A 16467-nucleotide genomic window follows, 5' to 3' on the forward strand; every position below is an offset into this window, starting at 1 on the left:
TGAACATAAAAATAACTTAGAAATTAACGGAAAAAACCCAACAGCACCTTCATGTGACAGTAACAATATTCATTACAGCTTCCAAATTTTTTTTATGTAATGCAGAGGTATCTACATGCCTTTGCAGAAGGTCTGCATTTACAAATTTTCGTAAGCATACAAAACAAATATTTAAATTACAGTCATTATTAGAGAGTTGATTAAAACTGTCGCTTTTTCCTACTTTGTCGTTAGCATTATTAATTTCATTAATGTCAATGTTATTGTTATTGGTACTACTTTTATTCAAGTTCCTTGCGAGCATCGTATGATTGTACAATTTTCCATCCCCTCTAGTCGTATCAGTTTTAAAAGAATTTTCGTTACAACTGTTTGATTTGCTAACATATTTCGAATTATCATTATTATCATTATTATTATTATTACTGTTGCTATTGCTGTTGCTATTGCTGTTGCTATTGCTATTGCTGTTACTATTGCTATGGTCATTACTATTGCATTTACTATTATTATTACTTTTTTGTTCCTTATATAACTGTCTATTTATATTATACAAATTTCCGTGAAGTCCTTTTTTTTGTAATTCTTCCTTGTCCGAAAAATCATTTTCCTCATCTGCTGAATCGGTAGAAAAGTGTTTTTTAATTATCTCTTTGCTTTTTTTTTCTAAATTGGAACCACTAGTTTCATTCATATTCATTTGTTCCATATTTTTTTTGGATGCCAAGGCAATAATTTTCGCTTTTTCTACGAGGTTTGATACTTTCGTAAGAATTGTATTTTCACTTTGACTGTTCATATTTTTATCGCAAAAATTCTGGCCGTTCATATTTTTATCGCAAAAATTCTGATCGTTCATATTTTCACCGCTAAAATTCTGACCGTTCATACTTTTACCGCATAAATTATGATTGTCCACATTTTTGCCGCTTAACACCTGACCACTCACAATACTGTTTGAAATTATAAGATTATCCTCCTCCTGCTCCTTTCCCTTCGCCTGATCAGGTTTCCCCAGCTGTTCATCATGCGTTTGTAAATTATTTTGCACTGTTGTAGATTCGTTATTGTTATTTTTGTCATATGCTGCTTGTTCATTTTCCAAGTAAAACCTCGTTAAGCATTTGGCTTTTTCATTCCACATGTAATATCCTTTTGAAAGAGACATGTAAAAGTTTGTATTATTATCAAAATAAATTTGATATACAGGATGGTAATAATATTGGCTATTATAATCAAAAAAAAATTCGGTTAGAGCAGGTCTTTCATTTTTAAAAATAATAATTTGAGATGACCATGTAAGGAAATATGTATAATTCATAAGATTAATATTTGCTATTGCATCAATATAATTAACAAAAAAATTAAAATAAGGTATAACATTTTTACCAGTAATAGCTGATGATTTATTTATATTTAATTTAGCTAAATTTATACATTGAAAAAAACATTCTTTTTCTTTTTCTTTTATATAATCAATTTTTAAATAATTATTTTGAAAACTAATATAATAATTTCCTTCTAATTCTTTCATCATTTTTTCGATAGCTTTTAAATTATTAAATTCAATAAAGCAAAATCCTTTGCGTTTATTTGATCCTTTTATATCGTTAAATAAATATATATAATCAACATTACGTTTTTCAAATATTTCATTCAAAAATTTTATAATATCTTTATGTGATATATTTCCATCAATGTCTTTTAAAATTAACATGTTCGTTTTATCCTCATCCTGTAAAATTGCCTTTATCGTTGTTTCGTAGTTTTCTATATTATTTTCAATGTTATGAAATATAGGATTATACGAGTAAATATTGTTGTTATAACTATTGCTGTAATTATCACTTAAACACATGTCGCTTTTCGTGTTGTGCAAGCCTTTCTGCTTGCTAAAACGTGAATCACTACTGTTGTTACTATTGATGTTACTGCCCATGTTACCTGTTACTCTACTGCCGATATTACCTGTTACTCTACTGCCGATATTACCTGCTACGCTGCTGCCGATATTACCTGCTACGCTACTACCAATATGACTCCTCTTATTACTGTCCCCCGCAGTTATATCCTCATAGTTGCCACTCAAATTTTTTAAGCTGTTCATGTTATCATTCGCATAAACCCCCTCCCCTCCTGTATGGGTGTCTACTGCAAAATTATCAAAATTTTTTGAGTCCAGATTTAAATTGAACATATCATTCATGTAGCCACTACTATCTTGACAACTAAAATTATTTTTTAAAAAAGGATTTATTCCCTTTGCTTCATTCTCTACAATTTGTGCATCACTTGTTTTAGCAGCTTTACAAAAAAAGCAAGTTGGGCGTCGAGAAAAATTTAAAAAATTACATGAAGAACAATACCAGTCATAAAATTTTTTTAATGCCTGCTGTTTTTCCTCTATATTTTTACCTTTTTTTTTTAATTTAAATAATGGGAATATATATGAATTGTTATTTCTTATTTCAATTAAGCAATCATTTTTTTCAAAAAGAGAAAAAAGTTTTCCAGATGCTTCATTGGATGGAAATTCAATTATACAGCACTGATCATCATTAATTTTGTTTTCAATTTGAGTACTTAATATATTATATTGTATATTATTAAAATAGGAATTGTTTTTTAAAAATTCCAAATTTTCCCTTACAAATAAATCATCTTTTATAGAAAAATATGATAATTTATTTATAAAAATATTAACAGGCAAGGAAAAAGCATTATTAATTGCTATATTTCGAATTATTTCATCAATCTCATCTTCAGTTATATCTTCTACTATTTTGTACATAAATACAAATCTCGATAATTCAATATTTATTTTCTTTTCTAAAATATCATTTATGTTTAATATTTTTTTAGCATTCATCATACTGGTATGCTCATATGTACCAGTCTCCTTATTCTCGTCTTCCTCATCATAATAATAATTGTTATTACTATAATGGTGGTTATAATTATAATTACCAATATTACATTTACTACTATTATAATTACTTCTATTATAATTAATATTATTATAATCATTTAATCTATATTTCTTTCGTCTGTGCGTAATATATTTTTCATCATTTGATCGAGTCGAATGTTCACTGTCACTATATTTTGCACCATTGCGTGAGCCTCTTCGTCCCTCATCTTGTCTATATTTCGAATATATTTTATTTTCATATTTCTTACTCAAACTTTTGCTCACAGTACTGTTACTGTTATTGTTGTTGTTACTGTTATTGTTGTTGTTACTGTTATTGTTGTTGTTCCTGTTATTGTTATTGTTGTTGTTACTGTTATTGTTATTGTTGTTGTTACTGTTATTGTTATTGTTGTTGTTACTGTTACTGTTAATGCTATTATTCATGTTGTTACTATAATTGTATCTAGCCTTTTTATGGCTATCCCCCTCAAAATCTGGACTTTTATTACTGTTACGTTTTTCATAATAATCCGTATCATTTTTACTATTATATGTTTTCTCTGCCCTTATGCGAACGCTTGTTCTTTCGTCATATCTTCTTATACTTCTTTTATTGTCATAATATTCTTCTTCATTACACTTGTGATATGGTCTTTCATACTTGTCGACGTGGCTTCTATTTCTGTCATACTTGTTACTATAGCTCCTATCTTTGCTCCTTTGATAATCGTTCTTACTAAAATTATCTCTTGGCATGTTTTTATTATTCTTATCGTAATATGCTATGTTTTCGGATATATTTGCTCGTTCGGCTCTTTCAACTACTTCTGCTCTTCCTACTCTTTCTACTCTTTCATTTCTTTCACTCCTCTCATTTCTTTCTCTTCTGTCCCCTTCATAATCCTCTCTCCTATAATAGTTTTTAAATTTTGTTTTTTCGTTGTTATAATAATGTTCTTCTGCATAATTTTCTTTAAAATTTTTACTTTTCGATGGCATTTCCTCAGTCATGAATTCTTCATAATACTATATATATAGATGGATAGATATATGCATATGCGTCATTGAGGCATCTTCCTCTCTTTAGTATTCAAGGGTATATATGCCTACACGCATCAGTATATGAATGTATATACGTACATATATAAATGTATACGCGTAAATATATATACTGCTTCAAAATGTTTTAAATTATCAGCTTTTCTTGATGCATATGCTGATTTTATTTTACTTATCTTAGAATTCTTTCACTTTCACTTTCTCTTTTTTTTTTTTTTTTTCCTCGATCTTGTATTTAAAAAGAAAAATTTATATCAAATATATTGCAGCAAAATGGATTATAGCAAAATTAAGTATACCACAATATTCTAGCTTTATTTCTTTTACTGCATCATTCATCCTCAAACGTGTTAAGCATAATATTTTGTAAATTTTCATATGAGCGTATATGTATATATTAATGTATAAGGGACGAAATACTGTAATTTTATTTAGAAAAATGAAAAGTGCAAAAATGCTTTTATAGGTGATTAATGACACTTTTTATAGAAAAAAGTTTCGGAATTAAAAAAAAAAATGTATGAACGGTACATATTTTTTTGAGTATTCATTCATTTGTTCATTTAATAGCATATTTATATGGGCATACATACATATACATTAATTTGTACGTATGTATATGTATATGTATATATAAGCATATGTATATATATAAGCCTACTTATATTCTTATCTGTACCCCTATTTGAACCTCCATTTGTGTTCCTAACTATACATTTATCATCTTACTCACTTGTATGCATAATTACGAATGAACTAGGAAAATGAAAGCCTTTCAAGCTTTACTCCAAAGAATATGGAGTTTTCCATAAAACAAGAAAACAAATAATTTTTTTTTTTTTTATAATTTGTACATTCTTAAGCGTATGTGTAACAAAAATAAAATATAGTACGACTACCTTTTTCTACGCATTAGCACATTTTTGTTTTTTCTGAAATATGTAGTATATGTATATTTTCATGTGAAAAATACAGAACAGGGGTGTATACTCCCGTTCAGGCGTGGGGTATTAAATAAGAAATTTGCTTTTTCCATTTTTCGATATTTCCATTTTTCGATATTTCTATTTTTCGATATTTCCATGTTTCGTTATTTCCATTTTTCGATATTTCCATGTTTCGTTATTTCCATTTTTCGATATTTCCATTTTTCGATATTTCTTTTTTTTCCATTTTTCCTTTTTATCATATTTCAACAAATGTGTGGCTACAAGAAACCATTACATAATATATAATGGCTTTTATTACTATAATCCTTATTCTGTTATTTATGTTTATCTTATTTGACTATAATTTTTGTTCCAAAGCATTAGTGTTCTACATAGGAAACAAATCCTTGAAAATTCTTAAGCGGTAGGATGAGGCACTTTGGAGCGTCCGTGTACATGCACATATGTGAATATATGAGTGTATACTTGCCGCTTTGCCCTCCCGTCAGTAGTATTACTCTTGCTGTACTTCTTTCCCTTCGTGCCTACGTTTCCGTGCATTTCGTTCTATAATGCATACCCTATTCGTCAGTATTGTTTATAGTCGTGCATGGATTCTTAATAATTGCTTAGTGTTTAGTGGTAAGTGATTGTTGCTTAGTCAGAGAATAGAACATCTAACAATGCTTGGGTCTTCTTGTGCAATTACTTTTGACTCTTGAGCACGCGGAGGGAACGGCATGAAAGGGAGATACACGTTCGTATAAATGAGTAGACATATGTATATACATGTATATGTATATATATATATATATATATATATTAACATGCACATATACAAGTACCCATATACATGTATATATGTATTCCCATTTGCACCCTTCTCCCAACAACAGATGTAGCAACCTGGAAAAAATTTACAGAAGCACCATTTATCTCTTATTTCCCCTTTTTCAACAGCTATTTGTGCACACATTTTATTTTTACATAGAAGAAAAAAAGACATACTTGAGTAATTTAATATATGAAAATTTAGAACAAAGGAAAGAAGATGAAGAAGAAAAAAGGAGTAGTTACAAAAGTTTTAATGATGGAAAAAAAAATATGAATAGTTTGCTTATTAGTACAGTAAACAAGATAAAAAAATATATATACTTGAAAGCATTACATTTATTTTTTTTTATTGTAGAATATACAAATATTTATGGAAATATTAATTTGAAGAGTAATATAAACACAAGAGAAGTATTGAATAACAACAGTTTTGGTGTTGTAATTATTGATTATTATTTACCGAACTGTGCAATAAAAAAAAAAAAAAAAAAAAAAAAAGAAAAAAAAAAGTGATACTAGTAGTGAAGTAAGCAATACTAATAGCAGCATTGACCTGTACGATTTTGTAAATATAAAACAAGAAAAAAAAATTAAGTTAATTCTCATCGATAAAAAATGGAAGAGTGTTTTAAATATATCACACATTGACGATGCTGATGTCCAATTTTTATATTTACAAGATTCTGTTTTAATACAACATCTCCAATTTTCATGCATATTCCAAGGTGATTATTCAAAAACATCTTTTAACTCGAATGAACAGAATAAGGACGATGCACTAACGGGATGCACTAAATGGAAAGGCGGAAATTGTAAAGGGGAAAAAGAGATGGTAAAAGAAGCAGTAAAAGTTGGGAATGAAGCGGTAAAAGACATATGGAACGAAGCTGTAAAAGACGTAGGGGATGAAGCGATAAAAGACGTAGGGAACGAAGCGATAAAAGACGTAGGGAACGAAGCGATAAAAGACGTAGGGAACGAAGCGATAAAAGACGTAGGGAACGAAGCGATAAAAGACGTAGGGAACGAAGCGATAAAAGACGTATTAGTAGCAGGAAGTGGGGAAGAAAAAACTATCCCCTTGTCAGAAAAGAAGGGTCATCAGGGGGAGGAAATAAAAAAATATTTCCCACAAAATGAGCTAAAGGAAAAGAGAAAATGGACATATATTTTGGATGGGTCGGAGGTAGAAGAAGACAAAGGGAAGAGTCAGTTGAAGAGGGAGAAGGAAAATCAAAACTACTACACAAGTAAGAGGTCTAGAATGGGGGAAAATAAAATGAAAGAGGAATTTAAAGCATACCTAAGTAAATGGAAATACAAAAATGTAAAAGGTATAATAGTTATAATACCTGAAATATTTTACAATTACGTAAATATAAACGATATGAAAAGGAATGTTCCGTTATATTATTTTTTAACGAAAGATGTAAAGGTAGATGCCTTTACAGTCATAGCCAAGTTGTTAGGGTATATTTGCATTCACATACATATTAATTTAAATTTTGGTTTATCCATTCCTTTTATTTTTAAGACGGAGAATACGAATATTTTAAATATTCCAAATGAGTTTAACGGGATAAGTAAGAATAATAGTAAAGATAATAATTATGATGATAATACTAGTGTGCAAAGGGACAACAATGTCGATGGGCCTGTGAAAAGTCAGGCAAAACAAAGTAGTCGATGGAAACAGAACAGTGCAATAAATAACAACTGTACGTGCAAGGATAAAAAGAATAGCAATGAGGACTACACAACGGTGAAGAAGTGTATGCCTGATGTTAAACATGACGAAAATGAAGCGGAGGGAAAGAAGGAGGAGAAGAAGGAGGAGGAGAAGAAGAAGGAAAAACAAAAAAGACATACCAGTACGAGTCATAACGACATTGAGAAGAGAACTAATCGTTATGTTACGCATCATCCTTGCAATGATTACGAATTAATGGAAAATAGTGATAGGAAAGATAAGCACGATGAGCATGTTAATCAGGTTGATCAAGTTAAGCACGTTAAGCATGATGAGGTAAGGCTAAAATCAAAGGAGTGTGAGGGTGCACGTACGTCTACAACTTCTGAACAAGTTCATGCACCCCTGTTTTCTTGCCCTTTCTCCTTTTTTAATGATAACATTAACGACCTAAATATAGCCATGTCTCATTTCAAAACACTTTTTAAAAATTATAATTTTATTTTCTTAAGTTTTAATGATGGAACAAATATCATGTTAAATTATTTTTTAGAAATAATTCAAAAAAAGAAAAAGAATAAAGGTGCAGGGGATAAACATCAAACGCACTTTAATATAAACAATGTTAATCCGTATAAATGTAATTTATCCAGTTATAAAAAGATAAATCTAAATGACAAAAAAATGGATTTATTCGGCATGGAGAAGGGAAAAGACAAGAATAACAGAAGACTGACTAGGGTAAATAGGAGCGACGACGAAAATGATGGCACAAATAAAATACATAACAGGAGTAACATTATGAACATTTTTTTCAAAGACAGGAGAAAGGAAGAAAAGCATCATGTGAAAGAAGAGAAAGTGAAGGAAGTGAGAGAAGTAAAGACAGAGAAAACTAGTCATAAAAAGTTCTTTAAAGGAATAAAGAAGTGGAATATAGACAAAATTATTAGTGATATAAAGGGAAGCGACAGAAGGAGGAACTTGCAGTATGTTCAGTATATTAATGAAGAACCGAATCAGAAGATGGAAAAAAGAAACACAGAGAATTCTAATGGTAGCTATGATGATGAAAATATTTTGGAGCAAGTCGTGAAGGAGCAGATGAGCTGTGAGGGGAGGGAAAAAAAGGAGGAGAAGAAGGAGGAGCAGCAGCAGGATGAGCAGGAGCAGGAACACTACTCACAGGACGGTGAATTTTGTGAAGGGGGAAAACTAGATAAGGATGAAGGATCAGTGGATAGGATGAATAATGATATAAGTAACAAGAGTAAGGAAAAAAAGAAACAAAAGAAGGAGGAGCAACTGCAGCAGTCAGGGAAAAATTCGAACGAGCCAGAGTTTTTCACGCAGTGGAAAAAAAAAATGAAGAAGAATAAAGGAAAGAAGAAGCTGAAGGGGAAAATAAAAAATATTAAAGAAAAATGGAAAAAAAAAAAAAAAATCGAAACTCTTTTAAATTTTCCAAAATTAAAAATGATAAATAAAAGTAAAGAACATATTTTAGAAAAAAATGATGAGTTAGAAAAAAGTGAAAATAATCAAGGGAAAGAAAACGAGTCCAAGTTGTTAGTTCCCACCATTCAAACACTCTCAAATGACAAGGGGTTAAATGCTGATATGCGTATGTGTAATTCGAAATATGATGACACGCATAGTAATAGTAGTGGTAGCATTAGAAACGATAGCTGTGGGGGAATACAATGTAACAGCAATGACTATGCTCCAAATCGTTATAATAATGACTATGCTCCAAATCGTTATAATAATGACTATGCTCCAAATCGTTATAATAATGACTATGCTCCAAATCGTTATAATAATGGCGATTCCCAAAATCGTTATAATAATGGCGATTCCCCAAATCGTTATAATGGTGCCTGCCCAAATAGCAACACCAGCAGCAGTAACAACGAGAACGGGAGTTTCGTCAACTTGAGTCGATTCCTCGAAGAAAAGCCCCAAAAAAAGGAAGAGGAGTGGGCTTATACGGACAACGCTAAAAAGAATGGTGTAGAAGAAAATAAAAAGAAATCGAGTGAACCCTTTTTTGAAAAAAATTTAAAAAATAAAATCATAAAATTAAACGTTTTAGAAAAATTTAGAAATAAAGAAATAAAAACAAATGAGACACCATATGAAGATGTGTCAGGTATATCACAGAAATTTCGTTACAAATTTTTTAAAATAAAAAATAAATTGAAGCAAAATTTTAATACCTTAGAAAATAAGAAAATTGTACAAGAGAATAAAAAAAATGTAGAAAGAGATAGAATAAATATAAATTCATTTATAAAAAATAAAAATGTAACAGTTGGAACTGAAGAAGATAGTAACAACTCGAACATGTGGGCATATGATGAATATGGAAAAAGACAATCGAAAGAAATATGTATATTAATTAATTTTTCATATAATAATATGTTTGATATATTTAATTATCCTGATGCTTTTGTAGAAAAAAAAAAAAAAAAATTTTCGATTTTTCATAAAATTTTATATACTATTAAAATTTTTTTTAATTCCTTTTCGGTTTTAGTAAAGCAGAAATATTTTTTTTCTTCAACTAATAAATTTACAAAATTTTTGAAGATGTCCTATTTTTATAATTTCGACCATAAAACATTAGAGAAAAATAATTTTATGGAAATTATGAGATACAATTTTTTAGTACACAAATATAGGAACAGAAATAGTAATGATTGTAGTAACTTAAGAAGAGAACATTATTCAGGCAGTTTTAATAATTCAATGATGAGTGAACAGTTCTTTTTGAGTGATAATGATTTTTGTAATGACAATGAAGAACAACATGTAAAAGGAAATCATGTAAACGATATCAAGGTGAGAAGCGGTGTTAACTGTACGAATAATTGTAGTAGGATACCTCCTAAGAGTTATAACAAAACTATTTGTAATTATAATTGCAGTAACTCTAGTAAGTACAGTGATGTGCACAACAGGAGTTTCTTCACTTCGGGTAGAATTGCCAACTGCAGCGGAAATAGGTTCAATACTGAACATGTGTGTGATAGGGACAAAGCTAACAGTACAACGTGTAATAGTGCCCGTTATATGGATGATAAAAACTGTAATGGCTTCCATATAAGCAATATACCCATTCCTCGTGTAATTATCGAAAGTAGGGATATATTCAATACGTTTAGTAGAAGCCATGAAGATGCTACTGTGAACGTGGACAGAACATACATAAATGATGATATTGTCTTTTGTTATGATAACACCAATCAGAATGGTCCAGGAAATAAGTTAATAAAAGTATGTGTTAATGAAAGGCAGGAGAGAAATTCCAGTAATATTGTGGGAAGCAAATCTTCTAAAACAAATAGCATAAAAGAATTTTCGAAAAATTTCCCCCGTAACGTTAATGGGGAAGATGCATCTTCACATAGTAAGCACGTCGGTGGGGTAAATGGGGAAGAGGGGCAAAATAGCCATTCAAAAGAGAGGAATAAGGTGTCTAATCGTAGTAGTAGTAGTAGTAGCAGCAGTAGTAGTAGCAGTGGTAGTAGCAGTGGTAGTAGCAGTGGTAGTAGCAGTGGTAGTAGCAGTGGTAGTAGCAGTGGTAATAGCAGTGGTAATAGCAGTGGTAATAGCAGTGGTAATAGCAGTGGTAATAGCAGTGGTAATAGCAGTGGTAATCTGATGGGAAATGCTGATGAGCTGAAGCTAGGTCGTTTACCACTCGATCGATGTAATAACTCAGAAAGTATCTTGGAAGATGCCCTACAGGAAACAGCATGCAAAGGTAAAGATAAACATACAAGTAAAGATACAAGTAAAGATACAAGTGGAGATAAAAGTAGAAATAAAAGTAGAAATAAAAGTAGAAATAAAAGTAGAGATAAAAGTAGAGATAAAAGTAGAAATAAAAGTAGAGATAAAAGTAGAGATAAAAGTAGAAGTAAAGGTAGAGATAAAAGTAGAAATAAAGGTAGAGATAAAGGTAGAGATAAAGGTAAAGATAAAGGTAAAGATAAAGGTAGAGATAAAGGTAAAGATAAAGGTAAAGATAAAGGTAAAGATAAAGGTAGAGATAAAGGTAAAGATAAACGCAGAGATAAAAGTAATAACAAATATAAATATATAACCGCCGCAAAAGAAGAAGAAGAAAAAAAAAGAAAAAAAAAAAATTATGCAAGCAGTATTTCATATAAGGACTATACTGCTAAGGGTATTATGAGGGCCTATTATAACATGAAAACATTATATGAAAAATGGAAATTTTATTTTGAAGAAAGAAACATACATATGAACAAACAAGATTATTTTTTGGTCAATTTATCATTTATATATAATGTTTATAATTATATAATACTAATATATATGTGTACATATTTCAATATAGAGAGCTATTATAATTTTTGTGACAGCAAGAAATTTTATGAACTTGTTTATAAAATGAATACGTATAATAATAAAAAGAAAGGCTTAATATTACGAAAAAATAATATATATTTATCTTCAAACATATCAGTCATTCCAAATTTTTTTTATTATAATGATTATAAATTGTTAAAAGTTTTTTTCTATATATTACAAAATTCCTCCAATCAGTTCATTTCCAAAAATATAGAGCATTTCAATTTTCCCATTATTTTAATTTTCTGTTCAGACTCGAAGAATTTTCATTTCAATTATTTTGATATTACCAAAATTTCAAAAAATAACAATATTATTTATTTACTATACAAAAGAGGAAATGAGGGACTATTCCTCTCAGGTATGAAACCCTACATTTGGATTTACAAGATCCTGTTTGATTTCGTTGAAACGCTGTTTCTGTCCTCATTGGACATTTGAGCAAGGGGTAAGTATTGAGGGGTGTGTTTATGAACTGGTATGCATGATGAACGCAATTGGATGGATAAACGTAGTCATTTTATGGCCCACACCGCACTGCTGTTGTATGTTCCTTCCTTATTTTCACATACATGACAAAACTGTTTTTTCATTATTATGCTAATGCTCAAGTGGATAATATATTTTTGCTGTCATTGCACATTTTACCTTTTACTACATATTTTTTTTTTTTTTTTTATTTTTACATCCTCTTTTTTTATTTTTACTTTAACTTTCTTTTTTTGTACTTTTATTTTTACATCCTCTTTTTTTATTTTTACTTTAACTTTCTTTTTTTGTACTTTTATTTTTACTTCCTCTTTTATTATTATTTTATTTTTTTTTTTTTTCTATACAACCATTATTCCTCACGTCATTAAGTTGTTCATTACATTTCTCCCATTTAACCGCAGCTTTTTTAAAATTTTGAAACGATACAAATAATTCGAGTCTTTTTTGTTAATAATGCGGAGGGAGGTCCGAATGGTTCTTCCTTCATTATGTAGAGTGAGAGGTTTAAGCATGGACATGCAGAAATGCTTGCAGAAACGTGTGTATAGATATGTACGTAAAAATGCACAATCAAGACTGTGCAGATACACATATACATACTTATGCGTCGAATCGATTTAACAATTTACCAATTTAATCAATTTTCTAATTTGTGATGCACTAAAAACAAAACGCTAAAGAACAAATGGGACGCCTCAGCTAAATGTAAAGTAACGGGCGTATACAGATACATATATGTATTGTTTATTTTTCTAAAAAGAGAAAATGTTAGCATGTCTGAATTGTACATGCGCACACGAACAGAGGTAATCCACAAAAAAAAAAAGCAAAGAAGCAAAGAAACAATGAAGCATTTAAGCAATGAAGCATTTAAGCAATGAAGCACTGATGCAATGAAGCACTGATGCAACGAAGCACTGATGCAACGAAGCACTGATGCAATGAAGCACTGAGGCAATGAAGCTCTGAAGCAGAGTAGTGAAAGAAATGAAAAGAAAATATGTGAAATGGCATTGGAAGAAAATTTTCAAACAATTTAAAATAAACGTTAAAACAAAACGGAACGCAAGACGATCAATGCTGCAACTTCATCTCTATAAGCTTCTGCGCAAACTTCTTATGATTGAAGTTGTCCGGGTTTATCTGCACAGCCTTATTCTGGAAAGTGATAGCTTCATTTATCCTACCAAGGTCATCATAACAAGATGCAATTAAAGATAATACTTCCGTATTATTTGGTTCCTTTTTAAGTATTGCTTCAAAATGCGATAGGGCAATATTGCTATCAATATATCTATATAGATTACCTAAAGAGAACAAGGTAGGTATATTATTCGGATCCGAGGAAAGAATTAGTTTAAATGTATTTATAGCTTTTTCTGTATCATTCATTTGTTGATATAAAACTCCTTTTTTATATATATATTCAATTTTGGATGGATTGTAAGAAATAGCCTTGTCATAATAGAATAAAGATTTATCTATAAAATCATGTATACAACATAGATCCGCAATTTCATTATACACTGATGCAATTTTTTTATTTATAGTAACGTTTTTATTCTCATCATTGTGATAATTTGATGATGGATAGTCTGTACATGTTTCTTCATTATTGTTTCCTTTCCAATTAGAATTCACAGAATTATTTTGAACTATTTCTTGCGGCCTTAATTCAAATTCTACAATATTTTTATATATTTTTGCATTACTGTCTTTCATTTTTTTTAAAATTTTCAATGCTTTCAAATACAAATCTAAGGAGTCATTATAACTACAATTCCGTATCTCTCTTGCTTTTTTAACAATCAGTTGTATATCACTTTCTTTAAAATATATCTCTTCTTCAGTTTCTAATCTTTCTGAATCGAGTAGTTTCATACTCGCGTAATTATAATACTCCATATTTTTGCTGGCAGACCCTCCCATTGTTACCTAATAAAATGCGTTCAAATTGGGCGTTAAAAAAAAAAAAAATAAAAAAAAAAAAATGGGTCTTAACAAGTCCTTTCCCTTGCCGCCTAGCAGTTCCCTTAACTGTTACTGATACTGTAACTGTTACTCTGTTTGGACGTGTATTCGTGTGCAATGGTAAGAAAAAACATTCGATTTTGTCTGTTTAAGAATCAAATACGCACTTTTTGGAAAAATATACCTTAATTTTATTATTTTTTTTTATTATTTTTTATTTTTTTTATTTTTTATTTTTTTTATTTTTTATTTTTTTTATTTTTTTTATTTTTTATTTTTTTCGTTGCTCCTGCTGCTGTATTTTGAGCACTGGAAATATGAGGAGAAAAATTTTGTAATAATAGACTTGGTTAATTCTTGATATTGAAAAAAAAGAAAAGGGTGATGGTGCAGAGCGGGAAATTTTATTTTACTCTTATTTTTGTCTTTAATACTGATATTAATACTGATATTAATACTGTTATTAATACTGTTATTAATACTGCTATTTGTTACGCTGTAAAATTAAAATAATAAATATCTCTTAATGGATAGATAAAAGATAACTACATATGCGCATATATACATATATAAATATGCTAATATATGTGTACATATAAATATGCTAATATATGTATATATATATATATATATATATACGAATATATGTACGTATATATTTTTTCACATATGTACGCATTAATTTGCATATTAGTGAAGAGGCTAACAATTTCTTTTAAAATTGCGGGGAAAAAAAAATAATATAATACAATGTAATACAACATATAAAATATAATGTAGTATAATACAATATAATATAATGTAATACAATGCAGTATAATACAATATATATATATATATATATATAATATGTACCAATTCTTAAATCGAATTACTCTTAAAATGGGTGCACAATTTTCCACGCACAATAAAATTTCGTCATATATCACATGGCATTTGTTTCATATATCCTCTTATATTATTAGCAATGGAAAATGAATAAAAAAATACATGCAAAATAGAACTATACAAATGCGTATTGGCAGGCACTAATTCCTTAGTGTAAAATAGAATTATTAAATTCGTGCGCATGTGCTTATAATCTTAAATATTCAAAAATGTACGTTCAATGTATGTATTTATGTATGCACGCACATACATACGTGCCTTTATAAATATATATATATATATATATATATATATATATATATATGTATTCACGCATAAAATATTGTATTTTTTTTATGCTCTTCCCAGCATACTTTTTTTCTCAAAATTCAAATATGATATTTTTTATTTATATTTGCTATTTTATATTTGCTATTTGATACTTTATATTTGATATTCGATACTTTATATTTGATATATTTTTTTTTTTTGTAGGAAGAACAACGTTGTGCATATATTTGCGCTGTTCATTTTGTGTATAGGACAAAAATAAAATACTGAATAAATTGGCCAAACACTTTTCCCCAAAATTATAAATAGGGCATGCAACATACATTTGTGCGAAAGTTCATATATGCATACATACATTTATGTATAATATAATATTATATATGTGGGAATGCTTACGTATCATACGTACATGTTCTTGCGCACATATTTGTATGAGTATTTATACATTTGTATCTCTACAGTTACATACGCATAGACATACCCATTTACATATTTTAGCAAACATATATAGAGAACATGTACCTCATACTGCAAATGAAAGGAATATATTTTTTGCAAACTTTATAAACAGTAATGACATTCTGTTATGCATTTACTAAAAAAAATATGTATGCATTAATTTGTTGGGATATAGCATTATTAATTTTATTTCATCAATTTTTTTTTTTTTTACTCTCTAATGTGTTAAGCAATGCGTTGTAAGAAGCTAGTACATGAATATTTGTGCAAATACATACATATATGTATACATACATGTGCATATATATAATAACCTGAGCCAAATAATTGTACATTCTTTAGTTCAAGTAAATACTATCACAATAAATAAAACAAGCAACACTTGGCTTTAAAAAAGTAAAATCTTTGTCCTCTTTTTTTTTTTTTTTTTTTCTATTTAAAAAAATATAAAAATAAAATGTTTGAGGTATTTTTTAAAAATATTCACTATCCTTTATATGTAGCATTAAAACAACTTGTCATCTTCTCTGTTGCACATAACTTTTGTATGAACGAAAAATTGTTCTTATCTTAATTAT

The 16467-nt window shown here is 29.1% G+C and overlaps 3 protein-coding genes across 3 annotated transcripts; 1 reads left to right on the forward strand and 2 right to left on the reverse strand.

The window, feature by feature from the left end:
• Positions 1-49: 49 nt before the first annotated feature.
• Positions 50-3925, reverse strand: MKS88_003658 (Ran-binding protein; the record flags this gene model as incomplete). Its single annotated transcript, XM_067216769.1, has 1 exon — positions 50-3925. The coding sequence occupies one exon, from the start codon at positions 3923-3925 to the stop codon at positions 50-52; it is 3876 nt and encodes a 1291-aa protein (XP_067072470.1).
• A 1549-nt stretch (positions 3926-5474) lies between these two features.
• On the forward strand, positions 5475-12250 carry MKS88_003659 (uncharacterized protein; the record flags this gene model as incomplete). Its single annotated transcript, XM_067216770.1, has 3 exons — positions 5475-5548; positions 5799-6174; positions 6236-12250. The coding sequence occupies 3 exons, from the start codon at positions 5475-5477 to the stop codon at positions 12248-12250; spliced, it is 6465 nt and encodes a 2154-aa protein (XP_067072471.1).
• A 1125-nt stretch (positions 12251-13375) lies between these two features.
• MKS88_003660 (tetratricopeptide repeat protein) lies at positions 13376-14230 on the reverse strand (the record flags this gene model as incomplete). The annotated part of the gene is made up of 1 exon (XM_067216771.1): positions 13376-14230. The coding sequence occupies one exon, from the start codon at positions 14228-14230 to the stop codon at positions 13376-13378; it is 855 nt and encodes a 284-aa protein (XP_067072472.1).
• Positions 14231-16467: the final 2237 nt, after the last annotated feature.

Source organism: Plasmodium brasilianum, chromosome 11 (assembly GCF_023973825.1).
Source record: "Plasmodium brasilianum strain Bolivian I chromosome 11, whole genome shotgun sequence".
Classification (NCBI taxonomy): Eukaryota; Apicomplexa; class Aconoidasida; order Haemosporida; family Plasmodiidae; genus Plasmodium; species Plasmodium brasilianum.